Source organism: Cetorhinus maximus, chromosome 23, assembly GCF_964194155.1.
Source record: "Cetorhinus maximus chromosome 23, sCetMax3.hap1.1, whole genome shotgun sequence".
In the NCBI taxonomy this organism is placed as follows: Eukaryota; Metazoa; Chordata; class Chondrichthyes; order Lamniformes; family Cetorhinidae; genus Cetorhinus; species Cetorhinus maximus.
This window is the reverse complement of record NC_135901.1, coordinates 33,794,266-33,811,521: the sequence shown is the minus strand read 5'-3', so window position 1 is coordinate 33,811,521 and position 17,256 is coordinate 33,794,266. Positions and strand designations below refer to the sequence as shown.

General features: G+C 45.5%; 3 protein-coding genes across 7 annotated transcripts in view; 2 read left to right on the top strand and 1 right to left on the bottom strand.

Annotated features, from left to right (window-relative positions):
• LOC144697491 (uncharacterized) overlaps positions 1-17,256 on the top strand; it is a 1,380,819-nt gene that overhangs the window by 1,120,763 nt on the left and 242,800 nt on the right. The window lies entirely within an intron of this gene.
• LOC144697971 (uncharacterized) overlaps positions 1-17,256 on the bottom strand; it is an 82,886-nt gene that overhangs the window by 63,471 nt on the left and 2,159 nt on the right. The gene's annotated exons all lie outside the window — the stretch shown is intronic.
• LOC144697542 (uncharacterized) lies at positions 111-9,568 on the top strand. Of its 5 annotated transcripts, none has more exons than XM_078569590.1 (4): positions 132-341; positions 1,138-1,189; positions 2,799-2,905; positions 8,576-9,568. In XM_078569590.1, the coding sequence occupies exon 4, from the start codon at positions 8,685-8,687 to the stop codon at positions 9,132-9,134; it is 450 nt and encodes a 149-aa protein (XP_078425716.1). In that variant the 5' UTR covers positions 132-341; positions 1,138-1,189; positions 2,799-2,905; positions 8,576-8,684; the 3' UTR covers positions 9,135-9,568. The 5 variants fall into 5 exon arrangements, with proteins under 5 accessions (XP_078425718.1, XP_078425716.1, XP_078425715.1 ...); XM_078569589.1 differs by having other exon boundaries at positions 133-274; XM_078569592.1 differs by lacking the exon at positions 2,799-2,905 and having other exon boundaries at positions 111-274.

Here is a 17,256-nt window from a genome sequence, read left to right as displayed (position 1 = left end):
ATTACACTGGGTCTCTGGTTCACCAGTCTAGCACCGCTACGTCACCACATCTCCCACATGCACATGACAGCGTGTCCTTGGAGCATGCGCATTGCAATATAATCATGAGCATGCGCAGCACTGTTCTGTGACAGAAGCTGCTCAGTGAGGGTTAGAGAACGTCGAGTGGAGCAAACTAACAGAGTTAGTGGGTGTGTGAGGAGGAATGGAGCCAGCGGAGTGGGCAGGGAGGCTTCATAAAGGCACAGTGCAGACCGCAGACCCCAATAACAAGGTATCGGTCTTGTGTTTGACGAGAACGAACCGAAAAAGTCTGGATTTCTCCCTTCGCCAGGCCCGGGGTAACGGCCGCCATCTTTATAGGGGGCAATGTGCAGCAGGGCGCATGCGCGGCCATCCTGGTCCAGGTAGCAGGAGGAGAGAATGTTGTGAATTTCTATCCTGGACTGACAGGGATGGATTTTGGAGACTCCTTTTACAGGGGGTCAGAAGTGGAGGATTTACAGACGGGGAAGACCTGACAGAGTCACTCGATTCATCAGGACTGGGATCCTCCTTTTCTAATGCTCAGTACAAACCATTTCCCAAAGCTGTCACTTAGTCCAGGATAGAAATTCAGGACCTGGATATTATCGGCCTCTGAGTGTAAGCATTAAGTTCCAGGTCTTTACTACTCAAGGTGTAAAAACGTTCTTCCTCACATCCCCCCCTGCAGACCTAGCCCAAAATCTTTAATCTGTGTCCTGTAATCCTTTTACAATCAGTTAATGGGAACAGCTTTTCCTTATCTACCTTATCTAAACCTATCATAAACTTGTACACCTCCATTAAATCTCCCCTTAATCCGCTTTTCTCCAAGGAGAACCTAACCTTACTGTTAAAATCCCTCATCCCCTGAACCATTCTGTTAAATCTCCTCTGCACCCTCTCAAGGACCCTCACATCTTTCACAATGTGTGGTGATCACTGGTTTGTACAGACCCAGATGTTCTGTGTCTGTGACATCATCACACATCGACAATTACACGGTGACATCATCACACATCGGCAATTACACGGTGACATCACCCTGCTCCCCGGGTATTTCCTCAACTGGGAGATTTTTCTCTGACTCCAGTGCTTCTGATATCTTTCCAGCTGCAGGCTCCAGCAGGAGAGTTTAAAATTGAACCTTGAAATTGTTTCACAGGTGAGTATTTTTGACTATTCATCTACAATTTAAAGCTTTTAGTTTTATGCTCTGTTATCTGTGCGAAGTTCCATGGCTCTGAGGTTGACGTGAATGTGTTATCAGTCACATTGTTGAAGCTTGTTAATGTCAATTAGATTGTTGAAGGAAACAGGTGATGAGTTTTTGAACACTTATAAGTAAGCTGGGACACGGTGTGGATGCGGAGTGTTGACACTGAACAAAGTCTATCACAGCAAGAAAAGGCTTTATGTCTTAGTTTTGACTTCACCAGCTGACATGGACCCTGTTAATAGCTGGTGTGGCTTCTTTCCTCTGGATTTGAATCCATGTCCATTGTTATGATCCTTGAGCAGACCCTGGGACATGGGGGGAGATCTGGTTCGGGATCAATACCATTTTGCTTAAAGTAGATAAAGGTTGAGATTCAAGACACCTGTTTTTGGGATAAAACCTCAAGGATTTTGAACAACAATTAAGCAAAATTTACCATACAAGCTCAGAAAGATAAAGCGAGTTACAATACATATCTGATACTCCAACATTCAAAGTAAGTATAAGGTACATGTGAATTAATAGACGAACTGTGGTCAAACACAACATGCTACAGAGTAAATGACAGATGCAACCAAAGCAGATTCCAAGGATTTCTCAACAACCCACATGAGTCCCACTGTGAGTCAACCAACCTCATTGAAACTTTGTCTTTCTCACGAGGGTTTCCAATCTCCAGCTTCGAAGATCTCACCTGGAATTCTTTCCAAAAGTCACTCCCACTCAGACAGCTTTAACAATAGCCCACCTCACAGAGTTTTAGTCTCGCTTTCCAAGATTCCTTCTTCCTGGATTCCTGAGTACACTCAAACACTAGCTTACAAACACACTTTCAGATCTACAGCTGTGCCAAGCAGAACACCACTGCTCTAAAGGGGTACCTTTGCTTCAACAGCTCTTTATTTAAATTCTGCTCCCTACAGCCTTTTCTCTAACTTTTTAACATAACTCGAACCTCTGCCTTTCTCTGTGGCACTTGTTGCCTGGCAACTCCTGAAAATAACTCCCTAAAGAAGGAAGAGCTGTTGAAGCCCTTGAAGCGATCTGATGACCTATCAAAACACTGCCAGAGGGTCCCACCCTTGTTACTAGACAGGAACCAATGTAACAAGCATTGGAACAACCTGTACCTTAAATGTTACAATCTCCACATGTTACCACGTTAGCACCCAGCGACGTAGGATGAATTTAATTCATAACACCATCCATTGCTCTGTTTCAGCTTTGTCCTCTCTGATCACCTCTCTGCTATTGTTAAGCTTCCTCTGTCTCTAATAATGGGTGTATTTTAGCTCTGTTTAGGATTTTACTGTCACTTCTGCCGACTGTGTCTAAATGAAATTTCCACCGCTGCCCATCCCCAACCATGTGCTGCTGGCTTCCCAGCTTTATCTTCCCACAGTATCTTTCACAGTCAGGAATTGTTTTTCCTGCGCTACAATCCATTTCTCTTCCACCTCTGAGCTTATATTGACCATCAAATTCTGCAGCATTTTTATTCCCGGTAATTCATTCTGCACACCCTGAAATCTTCAGTCTGTTTCCCTCTCCACAGATACCAACATATATTGCGAACCCCCAATTGCCTGTGGAGAAGATGATGTTTGACCTTCTTGAACTGCTGCAGTCTGTGTGGTGAAGGTGCTCCCACAGTGCTGTTCGGTAAGGAGTTACAGGTTAATCACCCAGCCATGCTGAAGGAACATAGAAATAATTCCAAATCAACAGCAACCGTTTCACTTTCTAATGTTGTGGAATGTTCCAAGACATTTCACAGAAATGTTACGAATAAAGATTTGACACTGAGCCACATAAGGAGATATTAGGGCAGGTGACCAAAAGTTTGGTCAAAGAGGTGGGTTTTAACGAGAATCTTCCATAGAACACTACAGCACAGAAAAACAGGCCATTCGGCCCTTCTAGTCTGTGCTGAAATATTATTCCGCCAGTCCCATTGACCTGCACCTAGTCCATAACCCTCCAGACCTCTCCCATCCATGTATCTACCCAACTTATTCTTAAAACTTAAGAGTGAGCCCGCATTTACTACGTCAGATGGCAGCTCGTTCCACACTCCCACCACTCTCTGAGTGAAGAAGTTCCCCCTAATATTCCCCCTAAACCTTTCCCCTTTCACCCTAAAGCCATGTCCTCTCGTGTTTATCTCGCCTAATCTAAGTGGAAAGAGCCTACTCGCATTTACTCTGTCTATACCCCTCATAATTTTGTAAACTTCTATCAAATCTCCCCTCATCCTTCTACGCTCCAAGGAATAAAGTCCTAACCTGTTTAATCTTTCCCTGTAACTCAACTCCTGAAGACCCGGCAACATCCTAGTAAATCTTCTCTGCACTCTTTCAACCTTACTGATATCCTTCCTGTAGTTTGGCAACCAGAACTGCACACAATACTCCAAAGTTGGCCTCACCAATGTCTTATACCACCTCACCATAACATCCCAACTCCTATACTCAATACTTTGATTTATGAAGGCCAGTATGCCAAAAGCTTTCTTTACAACCCTGTTTACCTGTGACGCCACTTTCAGGGAATTATGTATCTGAACTCCCAGATCCCTTTGTTCCTCCGCACTCCTCAGTGCCCTACCATTTACTGTGTATGTCCTACCTTGGTTTGTCCTTCCAAAATGCAACACCTCACACTTTTCTGCATTAAATTCCATCTGCCATTTTCTGGCCCATTTTTCCAATTGGTCCAGATCCCTCTGCAAGCTTTGAAAGCCTTCCTCGCTGTCCACAACGCCTCCAATCTTAGTGTCATCAGCAAACTTGCTGATCCAATTTACCACATTATCATCCAAATCATTAATATAGACAACAACAACAATGGTCCCAGCACAGATCCCTGAGGCACACCACTAGTCACAGGCCTCCAGTCTGAGAAGCAATCATCCACTACCACTCTCTGTCTTCTCCCACGCAGCCAATTTCAAACCCAGTTTACAACCTCTCCATGGATACCAAGTGTCCGAACCTTCTGATCTAACCTCCCATGTGGGACCTTGTCAAAGGCCTTACTAAAATCCATGTAGACAACATCCACAGCCTTTCCTTCATCTACTTTCTTGATAAACTCGAAAAACTCTACAAGGTTCGTTAAACACGATCTACCACGCACAAAGCCATGCTGACTATCCTTAATCAGCCCTTGGCTGTCCAAATAATTGTTTATCCGATCTCTCAGAACACCTTCCAATAATTTACCTACTATTGACGTCAGGCTCACTGGCCTGTAATTACCTGGTTTACTTTTGGAGCCTTTTTTAAACAACGGAACAACATGAGCTACCCTCCAATCCTCCGGCACCTCACCCGTGGCTAAGGACATTTTAAATATTTCTGCCAGGGCCCCTGCAATTTCTACACTAGTCTCCCTCAAGGTCCATGGGAATATCATGTCAGGCCTGCGGATTTACCTACCTTTATTCGCTGTAAGGCAGCAAGCACCTCCTCCTCTTTAATCTCTATATGTTCCATGACACTACTGCTTGTTTCCCTTCCTTCCTTATACACTATGCCAATTTCCTGAGGAAATACTGATGCAAAAAAACTGTTTAAGATCTCCCTCATCTCGTGAGGCTCCACATATAGACGACCACTCTGATCTTCAAGGGGATCAATTGTGTCCCTTACTATCCTTTTACTCTTAATATACTTGTAGAAACCCTTTGGGTTTACCTTCACATTATCTGCCAAAGCAACCTCATGTCTTCTTTTTGCCTTCCTGATTTCCTTCTTTAGTATTTTCTTACATTTTCTATACTCAACAAGTACCTCATTTGCTCCTTGTTGCCTATACCTTCTATACACCTCTCTCTTCTTCTTAACCAGATCGCCAATATCCCTTGAAAACCAAGATTCCCTATGCCTGTTAACTTTGCCTTTAATCCTGACAGGAACATGCAAACTCTGCACTCTCAAAATTTCACCTTTGAATGCCTTCCACTTACTGAACACATCCTTGCCAGAATACAACTTATCCCAATCCACTCTTCCTAGATCCTTTCTCATTTCCACAAAATTGGCCTTTCTCCAATTTAGAATCTCAACTCGAGGACCAGACCTATCCTTATCCATAATTAACTTAAAACTAATGACATTGTGGTCATTGGACCCAAAATGTTCACCTACACATACTTCTGTCACCTGACCTGTCTGGTTCCCTAATAGGAGATCAAGTATTGCATCCTCTCTCGTTGGTACCTCTATATATTGATTTAGAAAACTTTCCTGAACACATTTGACAAACACAAGCCATCCAGCCCTTTTACAGTATGGGAGTCCCAGTCAATATGTGGAAAGTTAAAATCTCCTACTATCACAACTTTCTGTTTCTTACATCGGTCTGCTATCTCTCTACAGATTTCCTCCTCCAATTCTCTTTGACTATTGGGCGGTCTATAATACAACCCTATTAGTGTGGTCACACCTTTCCCGTTCCTCAGCTCCACCCATATGGCCTCTGTAGATGAGCCCTGAAGGAGGCCTTCAAGGAGGAATTATTTTTAATTACTCCATGGGCTGTGGGCATTGCTGGCCAGGCCAGCATTTATCGCCCATTCCTAATTGCCGTTGAGAAGGTGCCTTCTTGAACCGCGGAAGTCCCTGTGGCGTAGGTACACCCACAGTGCTGTTAGGGAGTTCCAGCATTTTGACCCAGTGACAGTAATGGAATGGCGATATATTTCCAAGTCAGGATGGTGAGTGCCTTGGAGGGAAACTTGTAGGTGGTTGTGTTCCCATGTATCTGCTGCCCTTGCCTTTCTAAATGGTAGTGGTCATGGGCTTGGAAGGCGCTGTCTAAGGAGGCTTGGTGAGTTCGTGCAGTGCATCTTGTAGATGGTACACACTGCTGCTACTGTGTGTCGGTAATGGAGGGAGTGAATGTTTGTGGAAGGGATGCCAATCAAGCGGGCTGCTTTGTCCTGGATGGTGTCGAGCTTCTTGAGTGTTGTTGGAACTGCACTCACCAGGCAAGTGGAGAGCATTCCATCACACTCCTGACTTGTGCCTTGTGGACAGGTTCTGGGGAGTCAGGAGGTGAGTTAATCACTGCAGGATTCCTAGCCTCTAATATGCTCTTGTAGTCCAGTTCAGTTTCTGGTCAGTGGTAACCCCGAGGATGTTGATAGTGGGAGATTCAGTGATGGTAATGCCATTGAATGTCATGGGGCGATGATTCAATTCTCTCTTGTTGGAGATTGTCATTGCCTGGCACTTGTGTGGCGTGCATGTTACTTGCCACTTATGAGCCCAAGTCTGGATATTGCCCAGGTCTTGCTGCATTTGGACATGGACTGCTTCATTAGCTGAGGAGTCGCGAATGGTGCTGAACATTGTGCAATCATCAGTGAACATCCCCACTTCTGGCCTTGTGGTAGAAGGAAGGTCATTGATAAAGCAGCTGAAGATGGTTGGGCCTAAGACTCTACCTGAGGAACTCCTGCAGTGATATCCTGGAATTGAGATGATTGACCTTCAACAACCACAACCATCTTCTTTTGTGCTCAGTATGACTCCAGCCAGCGGAGTGTTTTTCCCCTGATTCCCATTGACTCCAGTTTTGCTGGGGCTCCTTGATGCCACACTCGGTCAAATGCTGCCTTGATGTCAAGGGCAGTCACTCTCACCTCAACTCTGTAGTTCAGCTCTTTTGTCCATGTTTGAACCAAGATTGTAATGAGGTCAGGAGCTGAGTGGCCCTGGTGGAACCCAAACAAGGCGACAGTCAGCAATTGCTAAGCAAGCGCTGCTTGATAGCACTATTGATGACCCCTTTCATCACGTTATTCATGATGGAGAGTAGACTGATGGGGCGGTCATTTGCTGGGTTGTATTTGTCCTGCTTTTTGTGTGCAGGACATACCTGGGCAATGTTGTGGTAGATGCCAGTGCTGTAGCTGTACTGGAACAGCTTGGCTAGGGGTGCAACATGGAGCACAAGCCTTCAAGTACTATTGCCAGAATATTGTCAGGGCCCATAGTCTTTGCAGTATCCAGTGCCTTCAGCCATTACTTGATATCACGTGGAGTGAATCGAATTGGCTGAAGACTGGCATCTGTAATTCTGGAGACTTAAGAGGTTGAGAGGTTTCGGGGGGAAATTGCAGACCTTGAGGCCTTCAAAACTGACAAAATGGCGACCAACTCTGGAGTGATTCAAATCAGGAATGGTCAGGAGGCTGGACTCAGAGGAGTACAGATATCTCAGAGGGTTGCGAGGCTGGTGAAGATTTCTGAGTTAGGGAGCAGGAATGTGAAAACAGGGATGAGATATTTCAAATTTCAGTTCTCCTTAACCCGGAGCCTTTTTAGGTCAGTGAGCACAGGGGGTGATGGGTGAACAAGACTTGGTGTGAGTAAGCACACGGGCAGCAGAGTTTTGGATGACCTCAAAATTACAGGGAGGTTGAATGTGGAAGGCGGCTGGGAGTGTGTTAGGATAGTTAAGTCTAGAGGGAACAAAGGAATGGATGAGAGTTTCAGCAGCAGATGAGCTGAGACTGGGGTGGAGTCGGGCGATGTTACTGAGGTGGAAATAGGCGGTCTTGGTGATGATGTGGATATGTGGTTGGAAGCTCATCTTGGGGTGAAATATTTCACCATGGTTGTGAACAGTCTGGTTCAGCCTCAGACAGTTGTCAGGGAGAGGGATGGAGTTGGTGTCTGGGGAGTGAAGTTTGTAGTGGGGACTGAAGACAATGGCTTCAGTCTTCCCAATATTTAACTGGAGGAAATTTCTGCTCATCCAGTACTGGGTGTCAGACAAGTCAGGAAGGTGTGTGACTTGGAGGGGAACTTGGAGGTGATGGTGTTCACATACACCTGCTACCCTGGTCCTTCTAGGTGGTGAGGCTGGGGGTTTGGGAGATTCTCTCCACGTTCTGGTTGAGTTGTAGAAATATAAATCCCCTCTGCTTCACCAATTCCAAAGAAGAGTCATACGGGCTCGAAATGTTAACTCTGTTTCTCTCTCCACAGATGCTGCCAGATATCCCTCTCCCTCACCCCCTGTCTCACACTCTCTTCTCACTCCCCCCCACACCCACTCCCATCTCTCTCTCTATTTCTGCTCCCAAAGAGGCCAGAGTCTTGTGTAGGCCCAGACTGGGTGACAGTTTCCCTTCCCTGAAGGACATTAATGAACCAGTTGGGTTTTTATAACAATCCAGCAGTTTTCATGATCACTTTTTCCTAGTGCCGGCCCCACAGATCAATGACCAGACTCATTCAGCTCAATTTCACAACCTGCCTTTGTGTTTTTGTGGGTTGTCTCTCACTCCCTTTTTTCTGTTTCAAATCAATTTCACAGGGTATTAGAAGGGGAGGATTTGCAGTCGGGAAACTGAAACCAAACATCACATCAGGATCTGACGGAGTTGCCCAATGTATAGTAACCTGAACATCATTGGATTTTGAACATGGAAGGTAAAAGCACTGTTCACACTCGGGAGAAACTGTGGAAATGTGGGGAATGTGGGAAGGGATTCAACTACCCGTCTGAGCTGGAAACTCATCGGCGCAGTCACACCGGGGAGAAACTGTGGAAATGTGGGGAATGTGGGAAGGGATTCAACTACCCGTCTCAGCTGGAAACACATCGGCGCAGTCACACTGGGGAGAGGCCGTTCACCTGCTCCATGTGCGGGAAACAATTTACTCAGGTATCCAACCTGCTGAGACACCAGCGAGTTCACACTGGGGAGAGACTGTGCACCTGCTCAGAGTGTGGGAAGGGGTTCACTCGGTCATCCAACCTGCTGAGACACCAGCGAGTTCACACTGGGGAGAGACCGTTCACCTGCTCCGAGTGTGGAAAGGGATTCACTACTTCATCCCACCTGCTGAGACACCAGCGGATTCATGAGTGATGACAGTGATTGGATTTTGCGGTTAACCACATCCAGGACTGAACACTGTTCATTGGGATCTGTTTTTGCTGATGTTAATGAACTGCAGATAAAAGTCAAATCAAACAGTTTTGTGTTAAACACCATGTGCTGTGTCTATTAATCCAGCGCTTCCCAAACCTTTCCCAGTGAGACCGCATTTTAATGCATCAGACTTGATGTGACCCTAAAGGTTACAGGAGATGTTGAGCGGGGAGGAGGCTTCTGACAGACAGTTTGGACAATCATTATTGTGAAGCGAGCACTTCAAGCAGCTAAATACTTGCAATAAGTTCAACAGAAATGTAATATATTGTAAAGTCTGCATTGTAAATTGGACTCGTGTGTAATTAACTCTTAATAATTCTCTTTATAACTCTCCATAATTCTTCACTAAATAAAATCTTGAAGTTTCATTTCTGCGTGTACAGGATATTTCATATACATGACTGCCGGTTACACACACAAGCAGATTTTATCATAGTCACTATGATAGGGGTTTTTATATTCAGCATAAGCTATTGGTGTGATATACAGTCAGAAAGGTGTTTTCTCTGCAAACATTTTATGGCTCATAAAACTTTTAATAACCCTGAAAATATTCTTTTTTTTTGAAACTGTACATGTATATGTCAAATTTAGACTGATTTACTCAAGCTTTGACCTGTCTGCAGCCTTTGACAGGGTTGACCACACCATTCTGCTCCAACACCTCTCCACTGTCGTCCAGCTGGGTGGGGCTGCTCTCTCCTGGTTCCATTCTTCTCTATCTAATCATAGCCAGAGAATCACTTGGAATGTCTTCCCTTCCCACTCCCACAGTTACCTCTGGTGTCCCCAAAGGATCCAGCCTTGGCCTCTTATTTCTCATCAGCATGCTCCCCACAGCGACATCATCTGAAAACACAGTGTCAGTTATCACATGTACACTGACAGTGCCCAGCTCTACCTCACCACCACTTCTTTCCACTTCTCCACTTTCGTTTAATTATCAGACTGTTTGTCTGACACCCAGTGGTGGATGTGCAGAAATTTCCTCCAATTAAATATTGGGAAGACTGAAGCCATTATTTACATTCCCTAGCTACCAACTCCATTCCTCTCCCTGGCAACTCTGAATCTAAACCAGACATTTTGCATGCTTGATGCCATATTTGACCCAGAGATGAGTTTCCAACTCGGGTGTGTGTGTCCCCGGTGATTTTCCAGCCACACTGATGTTTAAATCTTTCCCCACAGACAGAATGCTTCCATAATCCATTTCTGCTTCCATAATCAGAGGCTGATCTTTATATGAATTCAGTGATTCTATAAGATCTTGTCGAGATTTTTGGTTTGAGTTTCCCCATCTGAAAATCCTCTCCCTCTAATCCCCTGTAAACACAGTTGACAAAAGTCATCACTGTCAGTACAGATAGAAATTCAGAGCAGACAATTCTAGTTTCTATGGAATATTCTTTCTCCTTTCATTCCCCCAAATCTATAAATCTCCGTCCCACACACTCCTCCCCCTCTCTGCTCATTGTTCCAGATTCAGTGCCTGGTCTCCTACTAATTATTTTCTCCTCTCCAGATTCTCTCTCTCCCTATCCTTAAAGTGGTGACTCAGGATGTGGGTCAATCCCACTCCTTCACTCTAATTCTACCAAATAATTCAGCTCACTACAACAAATCATCTTGAATAACTTTATTATTAATTTTGAATGTTTGGAAAGAATCAGCTTTTCCCATTTGGGGAGAACAAAAATCCGAGAACTTCCTTCTTCCCAGGAGTGTTCTAACAGGCTGCATCTATCTGAGTTACATGGATGCAGACTCACTCAGTAAGTGATCAGGTCTCACTGAACTATGACACAAGCTGTGTCTATCTGAGTTACATTTACCAAGACTCACTCGCTCAGTGAATGATCAGGTCTGACAGAACTACTACAACTGCAACAACTTATATTTATATCGCACTTTTAACATCATAAAACATCCCAATGAGTTTCACAGGAGCATAAGGACATATTAGGCCAGATGACCAAAAGCTTGTTCAAAGAGGTCGGTTATAAGGAGTGTCTTAAAGGAGGAAAGTGAAGTAGAAAGGTGGAGAGGTTTAGGGTGGAAATTCCAGAGCTTAGGGTCCAGGCAGCTGAAGGCCCGGCCACCAATGGTGGAATGATTAAATTCGGGGATGAAGGACATCCGGTAATGGTGCTCCTTGTATGTGGGCCCCACAGCCTAGGCTCAAGGCCCAAACCTGAACTTTGGGGCCATAGTTTGACCATCCCGGGTCTCAGAGAAAAACAATTCCCCAAATAAACATCTTGTAGGATCTTTGTTTATTGATACCATAAAAAGTTAGGACCAGTTGAGTCCTCCTGTGTATTCGATGGGGATTGACTTTAACAGTGTTAAAATCCTCTGGATTTCAGTGTCAGAACAAGAATATGTTTGAGCAAAGATAAAAAATATATAAATACTGAAAATTTGACCAGCACAAACCTGGGGAAATACACAGCATTGGAAAGTGATAAGTTAGTTTCAGTTGGGACTCCTTCAGAATGAACACTTCCCACCACCAGCACCAACCCCCCTCCCCCATCCCCCTCCCTGTGAACTGAACATTCCTTCACCCACTAACCCACCCATTGCACATCCACCCAATGGCTCCCAGCCTGGATTGACATTCAGCATGAACCCAGTGAGAGGGTGAGCTGGCCCACGGGATGTCAGAATGGACAAGAGCTGGAAGTGGTTTCGATCAATACGTTTTATGTTTCATTGTCAAAAACAGGAAACTTAATATTTTGTTAAACCCCCATGTGCACACCCTTGGTGAATTACAATTTCTCTCCCAGTTCTTTCCTCTGGCTTCAACATGGTGCATCCTGTGTGGGTTCAGCAGAGGTAGTGACAGGCTGCTCGGGAGATGGGGGCAGTGTCGGGAGATGGGGGCAGTGTGTCGGGAGATGGCACAGAATGTGGGGAGCATGGGGGCAGAGTGTCGGGAGATGGGGGCAGAGTGTGGGGAGATGGGGGCAGAGTGTGGGGAGATGGGGGAAGAGTGTCGGGAGATGGGGGCAGAGTGTGGGGAGATGGGGGCAGAGTGTCGGGAGATGGGGGCAGCCTGTCAGGAGATGGGGCAGCGTGTAGGGAGATGGGGGCAGAGTGTCGGGAGATGGGGGCAGAGTGTCGGGAGATGGGGGCAGTGTGTCGGGAGATGGGGGCAGAGTGTGGGGAGATGGGGGCAGAGTGTGGGGAGATGGGGGCAGAGTGTCGGGAGATGGGAGCAGAGTGTCGGGAGATGGGGGCAGAGTGTCGGGAGATGGGGGCAGAGTGTCGGGGAGATGGGGGCAGAGTGTCGGGGAGATGGGGGCAGCGTGTGGGGAGATGGGGGCAGCGTGTCGGGAGTTGGGGGCAGAGTGTGGGGAGATGGGGGCAGAGTGTCGGGAGATGGGAGCAGAGTGTCGGGAGATGGGGGCAGAGTGTCGGGAGATGGGGGCAGAGTGTCGGGGAGATGGGGGCAGCGTGTGGGGAGATGGGGGCAGCGTGTCAGGAGTTGGGGGCAGAGTGTGGGGAGATGGGGGCAGAGTGTCGGGAGATGGGGGCAACCTGTCAGGAGATGGGGCAGCGTGTAGGGTGATGGGGGCAGAGTGTCGGGAGATGGGGGCAGCGTGTCAGGAGATGGGGGCAGTGTGTCGGGAGATGGGGGCAGAGTGTCGGGAGATGGGGGCAGAGTGTGGGGAGATGGGGGCAGAGTGTCGGGAGATGGGGGCAGAGTGTCGGGAGATGGGGGCAGAGTGTCGGGAGATGGGGGCAGAGTGTCGGGGAGATGGGGGCAGCGTGTTGGGAGTTGGGGGCAGAGTGTGGGGAGATGGGGGCAGCGTGTCGAGAGTTGGGGGCAGCATGTCGGGAAATGCCAAACAATTATAGGCCGGTTAGTCTTACATCGGTGGTGAGCAAATTAGTAGAATCAATCCTGAGAGATAGGATTAACTGTCATGTAGAAAGGCATGGACTAGTCAGGGATGGTCAGCATGGATTTGTTAAAGGAAGGTATTGCCTCACAAATTTGATTGAATTCTTTGAGGAAGTGACAAGAAGGCATTTGACAAGGTCCCACATGGCAGATTGGTCAGGAAAGTAAAAGCCCATGGGATTCAGGGCAATGTGGTAAACTGGATAAAATGTTGGCTTTGTAACAGGAAACAAAGGGTAATGGTCGATGGATGCCCTTGCAAATGGAAAGTTGTCTCAAGTGGTGTTTCACAGGGCTTGGTGTTGGGACCCTTGCTGTTTGTGTTATATATTAACGATTTGGACGTGAACGTGGGGGGCACGATTGGGAAATTTGCAGATGACACAAAGATTGGCCGAGTAGTGGATAGCCATAATCTCCAAAACGATATAGATGGGTTGATGGAGTGGACAGTAAAGTGGCAGATGGATTTTAACATAGAGAAGTGTGAGGTCATACATTTAGGGAAGTCAAACAGTTACACAATTGGGATTACACAATAAATGGGAATATACTAAGAGGGGTAGATGAAGTGAGAGATCTTGGCGTACAAGTACACAGGTTCCTGAAGGCAGCAGTTCAAGTAGACAAGGTTGTAAAAAAGGCATATGGAATGCTCTCCTTCATTGGCAGAGGTATAGAATATAAAAGTAAGGATATAATGTTGGAATTTTATAAAACACTGGTGAGGCCACAACTGTGAGGCCACACATTGTGTGCAGTTCTGGTCACCACATTACAGGAAGAACGTAATAGCTCTGGAGAGAGTGCAGAGGAGATTTACAAGAATGTTGCCAGGGTTAGAAAAGTGTAGCTACAAGGAGAGATTGGATAGGTTGGGGTTATTTTCCTTAGAACAAAGAAGGCTGAGAGGTGACTTGATTGAGGTGTACAAAATTATGAGGAGAATAGATAGAGTGGACAGGATAAAATTGTTTCCCTTGGTGAAGAATTCTAGAACCAGGGGCCATAGATTCAAGATAAGTGGCAGAAGGTGTAGGGGGGACATGAGGAAGAACTTTTTTACACAGAGGGTAGTGGGTGTCTGGAATTTGCTGCCCAAGTTGGTGGTAGAGGTAGAAACTCTAAACTCTTTTAAGAAGTACCTGGATCTGCACCTTAAGTGCTGTAAGCTGCAGGGCTATGGGCCGGATGCAGGAAGGTGGGATTAGAAAGGGCACCTGGGTGTCCTTGGGCTGGCATGGACAAGATGGGCTGAATACCTCCTGTGCTGTAACTTTTCTATGGAGCAGCGTGTCGGGGGATGGGGGCAGTGGGTCGAGAGATGGGGAAGCAAGTCAGGAGGTGGGGGAAGAGTGTTGGGAGATGTGCTCGGTGCGTTTGGAGATGGGACCTGTATACTGTAGATGTTGCTCATCTTCATAATTCACAACACTATTCCTGATGTTCATGTCTGCAACATTTTCTTTCCCATTAATTTCATTTGCTGATCTATCAGTAATGGACTTGTCGCCATCTCGAACAAAACTGTTTTCACCACTAAGGCTCCGCTGTTATTTAATAGTCATGATGACATCATCGCACTGGGACTGGATGGCATCATAAGAGTCCATTGTTTCTTAATGACCCACATCAATAACAAGAGGAAATATTAATAAACCTGAGCACATTATCTAGGCTGACACTCCAGGGTGACATTGAGGGACTGCTGCACTGTCAGAGACAGCATCCTTCACATGGAACTTGTGGAGACTCTGGTCACAATCTTCCAATCCTCCTTATATCGTAGTGGTGTCAAAGGACTGACAGATTGTAAATGTTACACCCCTGCTCAAAAACACAGCAACTCCAGGGCAATCAGCTTCACATCAGTGTTGGGGAAAGGTTGGAGACAATAATCTGGGACAATAAGCACTTGGAAAAGTATGGATTATCATTTCCTGCATTTTCAGTTTTTAATATCGATAACTTCCCTGGATCCCAAGGTGAAGAGAGGCTCTCTGGGAGGTGTGGGGAGCTGGGACTTGTCCATGAGAGTAACCAGAGGTATGAGAACTGAAAGAATCAAGAGTTAAGAGAGAAGAAAAGATATAAAAATGGAACAGTCGGTAACAGGACATCCTCTTATCCTGGAGAAATCAATGACTCAACACACTGTGCGTTTGAAACAAAGCTGATTTATTTAAGAGATATTAAGATATTAAACTCCAGACCAGTTACAGGGATTATTAACATCAGTAGAAATAAAACAACTGTCAGAATGAGCATGGTTCAGTTCCTGATGTGATTAACAGTGACAGTAACAGCAGAATCGAACACATTAAGGGGAACAGAGGGTAAATTTACATTGTTTCTGCTGGTTAGGTTGTCTACGAATACATGTTATAGTCTAAAAGTTAGAACCAGACCCTTCAGGAGTGTAATTACATTGGATACATGACACAGAAACAGGCCAAAAGGCCCAACAAGTCAATGCTGGTGTTTATGCTGCACGAGAGTCTCTTCCCATCTTTCCTTATCTCAATCTAACATGGTAACTATCTATTCCCTTCTCCCTCTTGTGCTTGTCTAGCTTCCCCTTAAATAATATTAGATGTGATTCCATGATTGGACAACACTTGCTAAACAATCCTGACTGTGCTAAGAATTACACGAACAACCAAATTACGATTGTGGCTCACTTACACGTGCTAGAAGCTACATATAGTCACATACACAGCCCCATCCTTTGCAAAAAAAATCACATCTACGCATTGCGCCTTTTTCAACTAAACGAAAGTCATACAATTCACTTTAATCACTCCCAGTGGTAGCAAGTTCCACTTTCTCACCACTCGTTGGGTTAAAAGATTTCTTCTGAATTCCCTATTGGATTTCTTGGTGACTATTTATATTGACGGCCTCTAATTATGCTCTTCCCCACAAGAGGAAACCTTCTCTCTGTATCCACTCTATCAAAACCGTTCATCATTTTAAAGAACTCAGCTTTATTTTCTCAAGAGAAAAGAGACCAAGTCTGTCAATCCTTTCCTGATATGTTTACCCGCCCATTTCTGGTATCTTCATTATAAATCTGCTCTGGGCCCTATTCAGTGAATCGATATCTTTTTCTATAATATGGCGACCAGAACTGCTGGTAAGATTTAGGTTCGGGAGTCACAGATTACCCAAAAAAAGGGGTTAAGCTCAGAAGTGATTTTAAAGTAGTTTATTGAGAAGCCACAGGTTAAATATGATGCGTAAGCTAAATAGACAGGAGAACACACGACCCGTGACAGGTGAGAACAATTTATCGGTCCCGGAGGACAAACGGACGGATGACACAGAGCAAGTGCTAGTCTCCATAGCTCAGTCTCCTCTGAACGGTTAACTGGTGTGAGCCAGAGTGTGGGTGTTGGGCTGAAGCCAGTGTGGATCACTTCAATATCTCTGTGCTCTCGGGAGCCTGTTTAACCTTTACACAGACAGTTGGTTTACATATGGGTCATGAGATCCAATCGTATCAGGGTTAGAAATGTCTTGTTTCAGGGCCTGTGCTAGAGACATGTCCTTGGCAGAGATAACAGGCCTTTCCTGTGTTCGTCAGCTGCTATGGAAGCTTTCTCCATAAGAGAGAGAGAGGGTGAGCTTTTTTTCCATCATATTACATAAATTTCTGAAGATTTTATAAGGTTATTAGAGAGAGATTTCGTAGTCTGTTATTGGACTGAACTTGTCTCCATTCCTGAGCCGAGGGAATTTCTGTACCACGCGGGAGGGGTAACATTTGGGAACTCTCGATTCTCCAGCAATTCCCATTCCCCTTCTTTCTGGTGGATAATGGAGGTGTCAGTGTGAGTAATGTGCAAGTCAGTAAGAATTGTCAGCAAGGATTAATCAGCACTTTCTAACTGGAGATGTTAATCAGGGAAATCTCTCTGACACTGAATTTGTAGAGTTTGTCCCAGAGATCAATTTGGGATTGAAGTCAAAGTTCAGAATTGTGTTGTAAATTAATTTCTGATTTAAGTTCCTGAGTTATGGGGAAAGATCAGAGACGGCTGTTCTTAAAGCGACACTGCAGCCCCGAGAACACAATCAGCTATAGATCCAGGATATTAAACTCCAGCCCAGTTAGAGGGATTATTAACATCAGCAGAA